This window comes from Alosa sapidissima, chromosome 19 (genome assembly GCF_018492685.1).
Source record: "Alosa sapidissima isolate fAloSap1 chromosome 19, fAloSap1.pri, whole genome shotgun sequence".
Classification (NCBI taxonomy): domain Eukaryota; kingdom Metazoa; phylum Chordata; class Actinopteri; order Clupeiformes; family Clupeidae; genus Alosa; species Alosa sapidissima.
In genome coordinates, this window is record NC_055975.1 from 32,158,156 (window position 1) to 32,175,386 (window position 17,231).

The 17,231-nt window shown below is 42.8% G+C and overlaps 1 protein-coding gene across 7 annotated transcripts in view; it reads left to right on the forward strand.

Moving 5' to 3' along the window:
- The window catches only part of myo10 (myosin X), a 123,507-nt gene extending 108,974 nt beyond the window's left edge, over nt 1-14,533 (forward strand). For 6 of the 7 annotated variants that reach the window (XM_042072033.1, XM_042072031.1, XM_042072034.1 and 3 more), the window contains 7 exons: nt 1,127-1,415; nt 4,191-4,413; nt 4,506-4,642; nt 4,953-5,073; nt 6,444-6,878; nt 11,910-12,101; nt 12,753-14,533. In XM_042072033.1, coding sequence (XP_041927967.1) covers nt 1,127-1,415; nt 4,191-4,413; nt 4,506-4,642; nt 4,953-5,073; nt 6,444-6,878; nt 11,910-12,101; nt 12,753-12,854 — 1,499 coding nt within the window. In that variant the 3' untranslated portion in view covers nt 12,855-14,533. The remainder of the gene's footprint in view (nt 1-1,126; nt 1,416-4,190; nt 4,414-4,505; nt 4,643-4,952; nt 5,074-6,443; nt 6,879-11,909; nt 12,102-12,752) is intronic. The other variant, XM_042072032.1, reaches the window with a different exon arrangement.
- Nucleotides 14,534-17,231: the final 2,698 nt, after the last annotated feature.

The following is a 17,231-nucleotide window of genomic DNA, read 5'->3' on the forward strand; positions in this document are numbered from 1 at the left end:
CGCTAGCTGGCATTTATTTGAAATGTTATTAGAAAAGTTGTAAGGTGAAAACTTTATTTCACAGTGTGTTCTAAACAACATAATGGCATTATATTAATCTTTCATGTGCATGAGGCCCATATAGCATCACAGTGAATATGACGATCATGTTAAAAGTTAGCTGGCAAAAAAACATCAATATGTAGATTACATACCTGATGTCACTAAGCTGTCAAAGAGGCTACGGAACCATCTCCGTTATCGCTAATTAAACTCAGCTGACTGGTGTTAGCGCTTAGCCATAGTTGCTGTTAAATGCCTACTAGCGCTGGGAATCTAAACACTTCAACCCCGACATGTAGCCTAACATGTTCAAAACTATTGCGTGTTATGGAGGAAGACATGACATTTCTTGAAGCATTTTGGAACACACTGAATTAACTAGGGAAAGTAGAGTCCATGTTAGATTAGCTTGCTTGCAAATGCCGTTGTCCATGACCTGGCAGTTCTATGGCAAGTGGTTTTTAACATACCTTATGGCAAACCACCTACACTGGGTAAACTTGAAAGCAGAGCTTACCATTGTGTGTGCATCCATGGCAAGCTGTTTCAACATTTAAATGTAGGCTATTATACGCAATGAGATATTGATAGTAAATTGAATATAACAGTTCAATGTTATGTTCAAATTTGTCTTATCAATAAAAAAAGTAATTCATGCTTCAGACCATTTTAATATAAAAACAAAGTACCGGTTCGGGCACCGTTTCGGCACCGGCATCGTTTTGAAAGTATCGATTTAGCACCGGTATCGGATAAATCCCAAACGATACCCAACCCTAGTCACGATACATGGGTCACGATACATATATATAACGCACATGTTGTGATACAATACATTAATCTGAATTTGTGTGTGTGTGTATGTGTGGGTATGTGCGTGCATGTGTGTGTGTGTGCGCGCGCGTGCATATGTGTGTGTGCAAATGTGTGCGTGTGTGTGTGTGTGTGTGCGTATGTTGTGTATGTGTGTGTGCGCATGTGTGTGTGTGTGTGTGTGTGCGTATGTTGTGTATGTGTGTGTGCGCATGTGTGTATGCATGTGTGTGTGCATATGTGTGTGTTATGTGATTGTATGTTTCTGTAGTGGAGAGGCGTGGTCATAGGCGGGGCTCGCTTCACTCTGAAGCTCTGAAGATGTTTGATTCGCTGCTGCAGCTGGAGGGCGTGGCCAACCCTGTGTCAGCCATTCAGGGGCTGCTGCAGACCGCCTGGGAGCTCCGCCCACTCAGGGAGGAGCTTGTCTGTCAGCTGCTCAAGCAGACTAGTGGAGACGCCGCCCCATTAAGCAACTGGCAAATCATGGCGTGCGTCTGCTGCAACTTTAGCCCCGCCTCCCGCTCCCTTCTCACACACCTCAAGTTCCATCTTAAGAGGTGAGCCAGACAGATTGTGTGTGTGTGTGTGTGTGTGTGTGTATATGTGTATGCTGATTGTGTCTGTGTTGTGTGTGTGTGTGTGTGTGTGTGTGAGAGACAATGTGTGTGTCTTCTCTAGTGTGTGTATGTGTGAGAGAGACAATGTGTGTGTCTGTCTTCTCTAGTGTGTGTTGTGTGTGTGTGTGTGTGTGTGAGAGAGAGAGACAGTGTGTGTGTCTTCTCTAGTGTGTGTGTGTTGTGTGTGTGTGTGAGAAAGACAATGTGTGTGTCTTCTCTAGTGTGTGTGTGTGTGTGTGTGTGAGAGAGACAGTGTGTGTGTCTTCTAGTGTGTGTGTGTTGTGTGTGTGTGTCTGTGTGTGAGAGAGAGACAATGTGTGCAAGGATTAAAGTTCTCCGTCGTAGGACGGATGAGATCCGATGAGAAAAAAAATAGTCCCCCCCCCTCCTATCACCTTTGCTTTTCCTTTTTTAAGGCAACTACAAATATTAGGTCCGATGAATTAATGTGTGTGATGGTAAATGTTTAAAGACCTAATAGTGTTCTTGAGAACTTTCTGTGTCTCAATCAGTGACCGCTCAAGAAGATAGCCTACGTCAGCCATGAGTTTCGCTTAATGTTGTAGCTACACACTTGTCTCGGGCGTTTGCTTAAAAAAAAAAAGAACACGTATGGAGGACTATAGCGGTCTAAAAGTTGGATTATAGTGACACATTAGAGACAGCTGATGAGGTTGGCCAATCCGTTTAACTTTTTTGGATATGATATTGTGAGCTCTATGTGCGAATTCGGAGAAGAAGCGTAGGCTGTGTTCTTTCCGTGCATCAATGTAGACAATTTCTTACTATCGCGAACTCTTGTCAGGGGAGGTCATTCATTTTGGGTGTCACCTATGACTTGAACAGATAGCCTGCTATGCCACCCGATGTAGGCTACTATTATTGTTACAGTTTTTAATCAATGCAACTAACATTATGTGTAAAACAACGCAATATAAACCGTAGCCTATGCAATTTATTATCCCGTCTGTTATGACATGTACAACAATGTTTTTCACAATTTGCGACGAAAGGTTTTGACTGAGCGTGTTAGCATAAAAAAAAAATATCACTGTCATCATCGCAAACTGTTGAGTAAGGGGGTCAGTCTGTTTGTGACGCACAAACAGCCTTGTAGCCTATTTTGCTTAGGCCTCACTTTTAACGACAGTAGGTTGTGAGTGTATGTTGAAAAAATAACCATACAATTAAAATAGTCAACTTAAAACTTTGCTATAAAATATTATAGCCAGAACCTCGCATATTAGCGTCATGATTTGTGTGCATCTATTTGGCAAGGCCACTAGCTGTCATGGATGCGTTGTTGCTAAAGGAAGGCAAGGCATGTGTCAAAAGTTAAAAAATAAATGGAGATGGGCAGCTGTTGGAAACGGGGGAGAACTAACAAGCCATGGTGTAAAGAAATTAAAGTGCCAGGGGTTTGCTTTTGCGCGGTTCGCTGCAAGAAAATTGTTTATGGATGCAATAGGAAAACGTTTTAGCACGCCACCAATCAGAAGACCGCCATAAGGTTAACGTTCGTGCACTTCAGAACATCTTCCCTACCTGGTGCAACTAGCCACCACGACAGAGGTAGGCTACGTTTATCTATGGCTGACCGTTTTTACGTTTAGAAAGTAGGCTACGCATGTTCTTTCATAGCGCAACACGACCTGTCGCAACCTCTTGTCAACCTTCTACAATCTGTTGCTGAAGACAAAAGCACCGTCTCCAGATTGTCGTTATCAAATGCGCAGACCTCCTGCATGAGCACACACAGACTGAGAGACTGCTCATTGGAAAACTGAGTTGTCTGTAAAACTCAAAATTACCATGTTTTCATTAAATGCGGATGAGGCAACAAATGGAAATATGAACAATATCTAGAATGTTCTGATTCGTTACTTTGATGAGGAAATGGGAAGTCTTGCAAACTTGATTTTATAGATTTTACTTGGTGTTGAATTGCATATTAACAAGAAAAAAATCTCCCCTTTAAACACTTTTGGCCTGAAGTAATTAAATAAGAGTGTGTTAAAGCCTTTCTACAATATTGCTGCAGTAGAAAAGAACAGCAATGGCTAATCAGCAATGGTCAGGGATGGTACTAAAATATATTTTTGTTCATCAGGAAAACTCAATCTCAATCAAGAACACTCAATTCGCCTTATTCACATGGCGGCCATTGGCGGCTAAAACGAGGCTACAGGGTACACAAACCATAGGATTGTTATGTTCTATGCATTCACCTGTAGGTGGCATTAATTATATAGTAAGTGTACCCTGTAACCTCGTTTTGGTTTAAACAATGGCCGCCATGTGAATAAGGCGAATACTCCCTTTACTTTGCTGTTTGCATCTTTTGTACATTAAAAACCAATAGGTCGCGACCGCAAAAGGGGTGCTATCTCTATAGGTAGATATGAACAACGTATGACTTATGGCCTGAAAAAAGTTCAAACGATTTTTTTTCACTTTAATCCCTGTGTGTGTGTCTTCTCTTGTGTGTGTGTGTGTGTGTGTGTGAGAGAGACAGTGTGTGTGTCTTCTCTAGTGTGTGTGTGTGAGAGAGAGACAGTGTGTGTATCTTCTCTAGTGTGTGTGTGTTGTGTGTGTGAGAGAGAGACAGTGTGTGTATCTTCTATAGTGTGTGTGTGTGTGTGTCAGAGAGACAATGTGTGTGTTCTCTAGTGTTCTCTCCCTCACCTCTCTCCCATCTGTCCCTCTCGTCTATGGGTGGGTCAGAGCGAGGGAGTGTCCTGAGGACACTGAGGTGGCGCGTTTGGCTGCCTTTTCCTACGAGGCCCTGCGGCGTGTGTGTGGGCGCGCACGTGAGTGTGTGTCGTCCCAGCAGGAGCTCAGCGCCATCCTGCGGTTCCAGGACATGAACACACACATCCACTGCCACGGGGGAGGAGTCTGCAAGATCAGCATCAACTCACACACCACTGCAGGAGAGGTACACACACACACACACACACACACACACACACACACACACACACACACACGTGTATAAAATGTGATATATTGATGTGTGTGTGTGTGTAGGTGGTGCAGCGGCTCTTGAGAGGCCTGCAGATGGAGGACAGCAGAAACATGTTCTCGCTCTTTGAGGTCAGAGGTCAAGCAGAACGAGCACTGGACAGCAGGACTGCCGTCGCAGACGTACTGGCCAAGTTTGAGAGGTGTGTGTGGCTGTGTGAAAGAGAGAGAAATCCTGTGTGTGTGTGTGTGGCTGTGTGAAAGAGAGAGAAATGCTGTGTGTGTGTGTGTGTGTGTGTCTGTGTGTGTGTGTGGCTGTGTGAAAGAGAGAGAAATCACCATGTTTTTAATGATGTTTAATTCACCATGTTTAAGAGAGGAGCTGGATAGGTGATGTTTAATTCACCATGTTTTTAATGATGTTTAGTTCACCATGTTTTTAATGATGTTTAATTCACCTTCACCATGTTTTTAATGATGTTAAATTCACCATGTTTTTAATGATGGTTGCAGGCGGACAGCAGAGGGCGCTGCTGTTCAAACAGACTGCCGTCTCTACTTCAAGCTCTACTGCCACTTAGACACACACAGCGTGCATCCCACCAGCATGGAGTTTGCCTTCATGTTTGAACAAGTAAGCACACTCACATTACAATACATATCATACACATGACGTACAACACACACAGAAACACTGCAGTTTTCAAGCAAGTGTGAGTGTACTTTGTATTTCTCTCTCTCTATATATATATATATATATATAGAGAGAGACCCCTTCACGGTCCACGTCACAGAAAAGGTGTGTGCATGTCGGAGTCAGAAAGCTTTCCATCCCATTGAATTGTATGTGTGTGTGAATTGACTGAAATGTCAAGGAAACATCAAGAAAAATGCTTACTTGTACTACTTTTTTGCATGTATACATGCTGGGCTTGTCAACCAGATAGCCTTATATGTCGGGCTAATGAATCTCTGGCCACTTGCTAACGTCATTTACCCATTCTGTTATCAGCTCAGGATCAGACAGATAATCGCCATTAGCTAAGGTACAGGACGCAGCCCTTGGGTAACATGCCGGCCTATTAGCTGTTGCCAACATTAAAGGACTCCGGATGATCTCCAACATTAAAGAGTCTGGATGATCTCCAACATTAAAGGGGGCTGGATGATCTCCAACATTAAAGGGGGCTGGATGATCTCCAACATTTAAAGGGGTCTGTCCTGTGTGCACAAGCACCTAAGTGAGTGGCAGCCTTTTCAGTAGCTCAGCCTGTTCTTTCATAACATTTTCCTTTGCAAATGTTTTATCTTTTCCACGCACCGTGTAGATATATTTCTATCATATGGATATGGCTACCGGTATTACTCATCCGCAACACAGAAGTAAGAACAACTGCTTGAGCTGAGAACAATGGGCCATGCCGGTACTGTTTAGCCTACTGAGGAACTGAGGACACATGCCGGTACTGTTCACCCTACTGAGGACACATGTTTGAGCACTTTCACAGACGTCAAGTCAACTGTCAGACTCGGTAGAAGTGTGTGTGTGTTTGTATGTGTGATATGAACCATTCTTCCATAACATTCTAAATCCTCAAACATTTAGAGGAATGATATTAACCGTTCTTCCATAATGTTTTAACCGGTTACATTTAGAGTGTGTGTGTATGAACCATTCTTCCATAACGTTCCGGTTACATTTAGAGGAATGATATGAACCTAGGGCTAGGGTTCTTCTGTAACGTTCTCACCGGTTCCATTTAGAGGAGAGGCCTTGGAACACTGGAACAGGAATAAAAAAATAATGTTTTTGCTTAGAACGAAACTAAATGAAAAACATTCTGTTTTCAGTCCCTGGTGTTTGTGTAACGTGTGTGTGAGTTTTGACACAATGAGCCGAAGTTGTGCAAAAATGTTTAAGCAATGGGCAAAAAATGTAATACTCTGTGTATGTGTGTGTGTGTGTGTTGTGTTAATACTTTGTGTGTGTGTGTGGTTGTTTAGGCCCATGAGGCAGTTATACAAGGACGCTATCCTGCTCCAGTGGAGACTCTGCAGATTCTGGCAGCCCTGCGGATTCAGTACCTGCTGGGAGACTACAACTCCCAGAATGCCTGGCCCGACCTGGAGCAGCTATTTCCTGTCAGTCGCCTGCGCAGTCGCCTGCAAGCCTGCACGTCTCTCTCCCGCTCTAACTCCGCCCACAGGAAGCGCTCCTCTTTCTTGGAAGGAACTCTCAGGCGCAGCCTGAGGGGGAGGGCCAGAGCTGAAGAGTCACAGGAAGAGGCGTGGTTTGAACAGGAAGTGTGTGTATTGCGAGGAAACGTGCAGGAGAAGTGGGCGCGTCTGGAGGGCATGAGTCAGCAGGACAGTATGCTGAAGTACATGAACATCATCAGAGAGTGGAAAGGATACGGCTGCAGCCTGTTTAACGTGCAGGTACACACACACACCTGCAGGTTCACACACGCACGCACACACACACACCTGCAGGAACACACACACACACACACCTTCAGGTACACACGCACGCACGCACACACACACTAGGCCTGTTTAACATGCAGGTACACACACACACACACACACACAAAGGGCATGCTAACCTAGGCCTGTTTAACGTGCAGGTACACACACACACACACACACAAAGGGCATGCTAACCGAGGCCTGTTTAACGTGCAGGTACACACACACACACACGCACACGGCATGCTAACCTAGGCCTGTTCAACGTGCAGGTACACACACACACACACAAACAGGGAGTCCGCGGGGTTATGAAAGGTATTAAAAGGTAGTAAATGAAATTAGCCAAATTTAAGGCCATACCGATTTTTTTTTTCCAATCGGTTCGTTCCGAACAGAAACGGAATTATAACGTTTCCGGTTATGAGTTCCACCAATAAATTGACGTTCCCGAACCGGTTAGAACAAAAAAATACTGTTCCCGGAACGGTTAATTTCGTTCCTGTCAGCTGTTTAATGCTATAGAATTATGTCACATCTTTCTCATCCAGCTTAAACCAAATGTAATAATATTACAACTATTATTAAATAATAATAATTATGTTATTAATAATAATAATAATTAAATAGGCCTACAATTATTTCAAATGTGTAGTTTATTGTTAAAAGAGAAAATTTCCACACAAACGTAACCACATTATTAAGACACGTGGTTATGCCACTCGGGCAACAACAAATTCCAACTGTCGGGGAGAAAGGCCATTTAGCCAAATGTTCGCTAGTCCATCATTAACGTGGAGTCGACAAATATAGCTATTGTTATTGTGTTTGGAATGAGCGTTTTAATTAACGATGGATCGTAATTTACCTCTTATTTAAGATGTGGAGTGGAGACTTTGTAATCCACCGCTCTCTCTCCATTCAGTCAACGAATGTCTGAGTGAACCTCAGCCGTGCCCAGGAAAATAATTACTTTTTTTTTTTTAGTTAATTAGGCAACGAAAACTTTGAGGAACAAAATAAAACCGGTATTAACCGGTTACCATTATTTTTAAATAAGTGTTTCTGTTCCCTGTAAAATACAAAAAGTTCCCGGTTTTCGTTCCTTGAACCGGTTCAAAGCCCTGATTAAAAGGTAATAAACATCATCTGATGAGATATTACATTTTCGAACCATTTGTGTTAAGTGCAGGCCTATCCTAAAATCGGCGTGAATTTATTTATTATGTGTGTGTGCAGTGTGTTAATCTGTGTGTGTGTGTGTACAGTGTGTTAATGTGTGTGTGTTTGTATGTTTACAGTGTGGTTAATGTGTGTGTGTGTGTGTGTGTAGCAGAGGAGGCTTCTATAAGACTACAGGTGAAGCTGTGCTTATTTATTATGTGTGTGTGTGTGTGTGTGTGTGTGTGTGTGTGTAGCAGAGGAGGCTTCTATAAGACTACAGGTGAAGCAGCAGTTAATGTGTGTGTGTGTGTGTGTGTGTGTGTGTGTGTGTGTGTGTGTACCTACAGGTGAAGCAGCTTCACCAAAAAAAAGTAAAAAACAAAACACAAATAAATCTTATAAAAATCCCAATTTTACTCCTTTGAAACAGAAACACAGTCACTAACACGAGCTGTTTTCCTGAAATCAATTCTGTGAGTGACAACAGCGCCATCAGTCACCCGCGGTGGAACAGAGAATGACAGTGAATCAGACTGCTTCACCAACTTTTCGTTTTGTTCACTACCATAGATATCTTTCCCCATTGACTTCAATGTAAATCGAGTGAAACCCCAGGCGGCTCGTGGATTTTTTCCGTTTCAATTGATCCTTATGGCAGATAAGTCCCACCCGTGAAGCAGTGACCGATTGGGCAGAATTTTTTACACTTCCTGCCGTTGAATATGATTGACGCAACACTCTGGCTAATTACTGTCTCCATTAGCTTGCCATCACTTGCCATCAAGTTGCCTTCAGTGACCTCACTAGAGTTTTATTCTAAATTGTGTAACTCATTCACATAGTTTGTTTTACATTCATTTTGTAAGGTACATCGGATTTTTTTCTGTGTAGGGGAGAATGTTTTATTTAGAAGTATTGTGTGTAGCTCTGTGTTTTCTAACATAAGCTAGGTGGAAAGCTTGCTAGCGGTCTCCCCACAGCTAACGTTAGTGACTCGCTAAGTCCTAGCAAGATGGATTCGACGGAAGTTTCAGGCGATGAACATCGTTCACCGCAATTTACAGGATTCTTTACAGTTTTTTTAAATGAGGACCTATGAGTGAATGCAGAGGGGAGACCAAGAGACTTCCTGTGAAATTAACACAGTTCGTGGGTGCTACGGTAAGGATAAACTTGTTCCAAGTAGGCTATGCATTAGAAAGTGCAGCTTCTCAACGTAGCCATCCTGTAAGTTCACTGATGTGTTATGATAACATTAGCCTATGTTATGGATGTGTTATAACATCTTGGCTTCCCATTTTAAATCCTCAATTTTGTCAAAGACAATTCAGAACAATCTACTTGAAGCTAAATTTCAACTACCATTTAAAAATGAAATAGACACTGATTGATTCAGAAAACATTTCTAGGATTCTTCAGTGTATCAGGAGGCAAATGTAAAAATGTGGATTTTTACTTCTGGCTGTGACAAAAACAAACTGGTTGGTCAAACATATGCCAGAGCAGCCATGGTATAATTTCTTAATGTATCCCAGAGGCAAGAATGTGTCTCAATAGGCTACTGAATTTGACATTGCTTATGGGGCATAATTAGTAGCTTAGAATAGGGCCTATTGGAAGGTTGTTGTTTCAAGATGTGGACATCAACAACTTGGCATTAATAGGCTACACTGCAAAAACTGCTTATCTAATACAGTCTAACCAAGTGTTATTCATCTTACTGTATATCAAGATCAGAAAATATAGTTGGTATTGTTTTCAGTATATAGAGACTTACCTAGTCACTAATTAGTGCTAAAGTCGAGATGCTCTTTTTTGGGGGCATGGCCATAGATAGCCTAGTCTTTGCAAGCAATATGTCTAACAAAAATATGCAAACTTATAATAATAATAATAATAATAATACATAAACCTTGTTTACTGTCTTGTTCAGTCTTAGGCCTACTACACCCCATTTGTGGCCTGTACTTTGAGATGGTGGTAAACAGGTCTTGATTTCTCAACAAATTACTCTGAGCTCTCTGACTGATCAAACAATATAGCTTTTGTTTATGACATTGCAGACAGTTCAATGTCATCATGTGTCTCATACATTCAACCTCACCAACTTTGGCAGGTGTGTTAGGTGCAATGTTCATTTCCGGAAGGGGGTGTCATAATTTCATAACTGCTTCACTAGAAAAAAATACCACCAGCCGCCACTGGTGTGTACAGTGTGGTAATGTGTGTGTGTGTGTCTGTACCGTGTGGTTAATGTGTGTGTGTATGTACAGTGTGGTTAATCTGGTGAGTGTGTGTGTGTGTTTCCAGTGTGCAGATGGAGTGTGTGTGTACACTGTGGTTAATGTGTGTGTGTACACTGTGGTTAATGTGTGTTTGTGTGTGTGTGTGTGTGTGTGTGTGTGTGTACAGTGTGGTTAATGTGTGTGTGTGTACACAGTGTGGTTAATGTGTGTGTGTGTACAGTGTGGTTAATGTGTGTGTGTGTGTGTGTGTACAGTGTGGTTAATATGTGTGTGTGTATGTACTAGGGGTGTAAAGATTAACCGATACGTATCGATATCCGTTTTTAACGTGTAAGATACGGCTACATCGATACGTGAAGCCCCTTATCGGAAAAAAACGTAATGAACCGGTCGTTATATCGATTTACTTGTTATGAATCGGTGCACAACCTTTTCTGCTCGCTCAGACTCATTTACGTTCCAAGCAGCGCGTTCATCCCACTTCCGGTTTTGAAACTATACGTGACACGGAATTGTGGGTAATGCAGTTCGTTTTTGGTTACATTCATTGCCCAAAGTTGTCAAATGACCTCATTACCCATACATCTATTGCAACTTAAGCATGTGACAACTTGCACTCGGTCGGCTTTTGTTTTTCGAAATCCAGCGCGAAATTAAGCATTTATAGCATTCCTAAACAGCAACGATAGTCTGTAGAGTAGCATTACCTTTGATGAAGGGATTTCCTTAATGTTAAATAATAATTTGGCCCTTGCTGCTAAAACAATACATAAATTATTAGCTAATGATTTTGTTCATATTTACTCAGACTTGTGGCATTGTAGGTTTCTGCATAGGTCTACTGTTGGAACAAAATAAGCCCAGAGAGTTCATTGATTTGTAGGCCTATTTTATTCTTGTAGGGTAGGCTAGGCCTATATGAGAAAAGGCCAAGAGTGTCTTAAGCACTGTTTTATTTTATTTCGGTATTGTCTTACCTCAACAAGGCTACAGCTCCATGAAAACAATCAGATATAACTCTATAAAATCTGTAAAAAGTCTATAAAGTTTTATTTTTATGTTGTATTTGGCTGCTGTGTTTGACTGAAATGTAGACTATTCTTTTTTCATTTCAATACAGTATATGAAACAAACCTCAGTTTAGATAATCATATTCACACATTTTGTTGCCTAATTGACAACCATGACCATGATAATTGATAATATAAAATGAATGTGCACCTTGAGCAAATTATAAAAAATCTTTGAGAATGCTTTCCATTCTTGAACTGTATCGAATTGCATCGAATCGCATCGCATCGAATCGTACTGAATCGTTTTTTATAAACATGTATCTTTTCTTGTATCGAATCGTGCCCATGTATCTAGATGCGAATCGTATTGTCTTTAACATGAGAGATTCACACCCCTAGTATGTACGGTGTGCTGATGGAGTGTGTGTACAGTGTGGTTAATGTGTGTGTGTGTGTGTACAGTGTGGTTAATGTGTGTGTGTGTGTGTGTACAGTGTGGTTAATGTGTGTGTGTGTACAGTGTGGCTAATGTGTGTGTGTACAGTGTGGTTAATGTGTGTGTGTGTGTGTGTTTCCAGTGTGCTGATGGCGTGTATCCAGAGGATCTGTGGTTGGCTGTTGGTCAGGAGAATGTGGGTGTGTACAAGCGTGGGGAGGCGTGGCCTCTGGAGGTCCTGTCCTATGAGCTCATCCTGTCGTTTGGAGCCCCACAGCCCAACACGCTCTGCATCAGCACTCAGGAGCGCCACCTACTGTTCCTCACAGAGCAGGTGTGTACAGTGTTAGCGCCACCTACTGTTCCACACAGAGCAGGTGCGTACATGTGTGTTAGCGCCACCTACTGTTCAGAGCAGGTGCGTACATGTGTGTTAGCGCCACCTACTGTTCCTCACAGAGCAGGTGCGTACATGTGTGTTAGCGCCACCTACTGTTCAGAGCAGGTGCGTACAGTGTTAGTGCCACCTACCAGGTGCGTACAGTGTTAGCGCCACCTACTGTTCCTCACAGAGCAGGTGCGTACATGTGTGTTAGCGCCACCTACTGTTCCTCACAGAGCAGGTGCGTACATGTGTGTTAGCGCCACCTACTGTTCAGAGCAGGTGCGTACATGTGTGTTAGCGCCACCTACTGTTCCTCACAGAGCAGGTCGGTACAGTCAGGGGGTAAAGTATGTGTCTATATGTGTGTGTGTGTGTTGAAGGTAAATGTGACGGAGAAGTCGTGAGCAGGTATAAACACTCAGGAGAAGTTGGATGAGTTTGAAAAGATGGGATCTTTTTATTTACCCCAATTAAGGCCAAAGAAAGGTAATAAAAATGTGCAAATTTTTATCTGTGTGTGTGTGTCTGCATGTGTGTCTCTGTGTGTGTGTGTGTGTGTGTGCGTGTGTGTCTGCATGTGTGTGTGTGTCTGTGTGTTAGGTGGTGGACATCGCGAGGCTCATGAAGACATACATCAGTCTCATCGTGAAGAGACGCGTCAGCACCTGCCAGTCAATCAGTAACCAAGGGAACCATTGGTGAAGATTCACCATGCAACCTTCAGATAAATTTGCTTGTGTTTTGTGTGTTCAAGACCATGTGTGAGAGTGTTTTAAATGTTTGTATGTGTGTGTGTAGGAGCAGTAGCTGAATTTTATTTTATGCAAACAGTCTTAACCAAAGAGCATCTCTGCAGGCAGAGACCAAGACCAAAGAGATACACACACAACATTCAAACTCATACATAGAATGACAATCCTAGTACATTTTTTTCTCATATTAATGTAAGTAATCAACTGGAGAAGTTTCATAGTGATATCTGCTAGTTAAAATTTGTACCCTATTCACCTGTAGTGTCTCGCCTTAACTGAAAATGACAATCCCTAGCCTGATCCCAAGTATGGTTCCGTGCAACTGGAGTAGACGCTATTCCCTAATGAGTTGTATATGTTTTATATATTTTATATATTTTATAATAATATTTCATATAGAGAACGGGTGACTGTCACGTTACGTTAGATGTTGGGGTTTGGGTAGCGGCCGCCATATTTACAGATACGCTAACGAAGATACAGTGATTACTAATGGGGGCATAGTTAGTGTCAAGAGCAATCAAATGGACCGTGATATGAGCAAATGCATCTTTACCATGACGAGCTGAACAGGAAGGCAACAGAGTGGTACTTAAATAAAATAAAGAATATTAATATTAATGCTATAGTTGGGTTTCTGCTCTGTAAGTAAGTATATATACTCTTTTGACCCTGTGAGGGAAATGTGTGTCACATGATTGAGTTGGTGATGTTAGGAAGCTCTAACTTGCTACTGCCCATACAAACACATTAAATACAAACACATGCCCATACAAACACATTAAATACACATTAAATACACATTAAATACAAACACGTGTTAAGGTGCTACTGCCCATACAAACACATGTATTAACTTGCTGCTGGGGTATGCAGGCATAGTTATATATCCGTAGAGATCCTCTCCATGTTTGCAGACAGGTGATGACATGGTGAACCTGTCACTAGCGAAAAATAGGTCTACTGCCATTAGTCACGTGATAGACTAAGCATGATCTACTGAAATTAGGAGCATCTAGCCTTCAACAACAAACACAACAAGTTTCTCAATCCTGCAGTTGAAGTGAGTCTGTCTGTTTGCAGTCAGCATGATAGCCAGCAGGTGATATTAGCTGTGCCTACTGTAACATTACCCACTTGTAGGGCTACATTAGATTCGCTTTCTTTAGAATAAAATGAACATGATGACTGACAAAATAACTATAGTGTTAATAGCAGACAGACATTGATTCAATGGTTCAGCAGCACATAGATTCACTATATTAATCCCCCGTCTTCATTTAGCTGTACTAAATTGTACAGTAGTCGGGCTGTGCAGTCGTAGCCGTGTCTTTCTTAACAATGTGTCGACACAATCCCGTTCTCTATAACCAATTGACCAGATATACAGATTCTAAATGACGTTGTCACAGGTGCTCAGTACCACACATGTGTTAAATACCATACACACATATTTAATACCACACACACACACACACACATGTTCAATGCCACACACACACGTGTTCAATACCACACACAGGTGTTCAATTCCACATGTGTTAATTGATGTGGTCATATGGTATGGACATGATTGATGATGATGTCGGATGTTTCATCTCAGCTGTCATTAAACTCCTTCAGCTCTCCCGTGTGTGTGTCATTTTTGTCTTTGCTTAAATCGTACTTTTCAAAGTTGATTAGAGTGTGTGTGTGTCTAGGACCTTTTCAGCAGTACTTCACGACTTCCTGTTTCACAGGAGTCAGATCCAGTTGAGCTGCAGCCGGTGTAGCCGGGATAATCTGCCGTCTTTTCTAGCTGTCCAGCTGTCCCGGTTTATAATCTGCCGTCTTTTCTAGCTGTCCAGCTCTCCCGGCTCATAATCTGCCGTCTTTTCTAGCTGTCCAGCTGTCCCGGCTCATAATCTGCATCCCGGCTCATAATCTGATGTCCCGGCTCATAATCTGCTGTCATAATCTGCTGTCCCGGCTCATAATCTGCTGTCTTTTCTAGCTGTCCCGGCTCACACTTGTAGATTTCGTTGACGTTGGCGCAGTCAGCCGTCAACAGCTGCTAATCACGAATGAGCCATTACTGTTGGCACAAACCTTAAGTAGGATAACTCAAATTAAGTAGTAACTTCGTAAGATAACACTGAGGTTACACTAACCTTTTTTTGACCATACAAAATGTCCAGTAATATTGCAGATATTGCAGGCCATATAATTTACACTGAATAGAATTAAAATATGGACTGAGAAGAGAGCTTAACCAAAATATGTTTATCAAATAAACCCTGTTTTAAAATCATCCTTGAGTCACAGAAATTTCAATACCATAATGTGCAGCGATATTTAACCATTTTTCTTTTGTGCATGACTCCTCGGAAGGAGAGTGAAACAATATTTATGTTGAAATGACACAAAACCATGTCACTGTGTGTACAAGGTAAAACCGTATGATCAAGTCTCCCTGCTTACTATACCCAAACCTGTCTAATTAACTCTGAATTAAGCCAGAGCGATCGAGACAGTTCCCCCTCTCCTCCTCGATAGTTCTGGCACTGGTTCCAGCAGAGCTTCCATTCCTCCTCGATAGTTCTGGCACTGGTTCCAGCAGAGCTTCCATTCCTCCTCAATAGTTCTGGCACTGGTTCCAGCAGAGCTTCCATTCCTCCTCGATAGTTCTGGAACTGGTTCCAGCAGAGCGTCCACTCCGTGGAAGTGCCCCTGAGCAAACGCTGCTATTTGACCACAGCAGCCCCAAACCAATCTGCCCCAAAGGAAACACAACGCTGTGCCTATCCAGGGAGTTTGCGGCTACGCTGTGCCTATCCAGGAAGTTTGCAGCTTAACTGTACAACTTAACAAAATTTCGCAGACTTTTACCACGCTGGAGTTGGACCTTCCGACATGAATCCGAAACACAAATGAAAATGTAGGCGTGTCCTCCCACCAGGTGCTTACTAATCAATGTAGCTAGCGGTTGCCAAATGTAGGCGTGTCTCTCCCACCAGGTGCTTACTTATCAAGTACAGTGGGCATTACTTGAAATTGGCCAGCTTCCCTCGAGGTTCGCACGTGACATCACGCGACTTTAATTTGTATTTCTCCAGTGACGCTGCAACGACCCAAACAACCGGCAGATGGCTCTTGTGAGCAGGGTGTCTCGTAAAAAGAAATGGAGCCTGGAAAACCCTACACAGACTTCACTACAGACTTTAGCAGACTGGTTTAGAAATAATTTAATAGCCAGAAATATGCCTGCCCTGCCCTAATAAAGAAATATTTGGTTAACTGCGAGTGAATCCCGTTTGCAGCCGTAGAAGAAACGCAGGACAAATTAAACATTCTGGTTTTCTCCGAGTGCAACGATGATAGACAGACATCATTTGGACAAAATATAGAGCATATTAACCTCCGTTGCTCAGCCAAATGCCTCCCTGTTATGTCCTGTTATCACAGAGTCACAGGCGATAAACGATTACAGGTACACACACACACCTGCAGGAACACACACACACACACCTGCAGGAACACACACATACCTGCAGGAACACACACACACACACACATACCTGCAGGAACACAAACACACACACCTGCAGGAACCCACACACACATGGTAACCTAGACCTGTTTAACATGCAGGTACACACGCACGCACACACACACACACACACGTGGTAACCTAGGCCTGTTTAACGTGCAGGTACACACGCACACGCACGCAAACACACACGTGCAGGTACACACACACGCAGCAGGACAGTATGCTGAAGTACATGAACATCATCAGAGTGTGGAAAGGATACGGCTGCAGCCTGTTTAATGTGCAGGTACACACACACACACCTCCAGGAACACACACGCACATGCAGGTACACGCACGCACACACACACGCAGGAACACGCACGCACATGCAGGTACACGCACACACACACGCAGGAACACACACGCACGCACATGCAGGTACACACACACACACATGCAGGAACACGCGCGCACACACGCACACATGGTAACCTAGGCCTGTTTAACGTGCAGGTATGCACACACACACAAAGGGCATGCTAACCTAGGCCTGTTTAATGTGCAGGTACACACACACACACACCAAGGGCAAGCTAACCTAGGCCTGTTTAACGTGCAGGTACACACACATACACACAAAGGGCATGCTAACCTAGGGCTGTTTAACGTGCAGGCACACACAAAGGGCATGCTAACCTAGTCCTGTTTAACGTGCAGGTACACACACACACACACCAAGGGCATGCTAACCTAGGCCTGTTTAACGTGCAGGTACACACACACAAAGGGCATGCTCATTTTATTTATTTATTT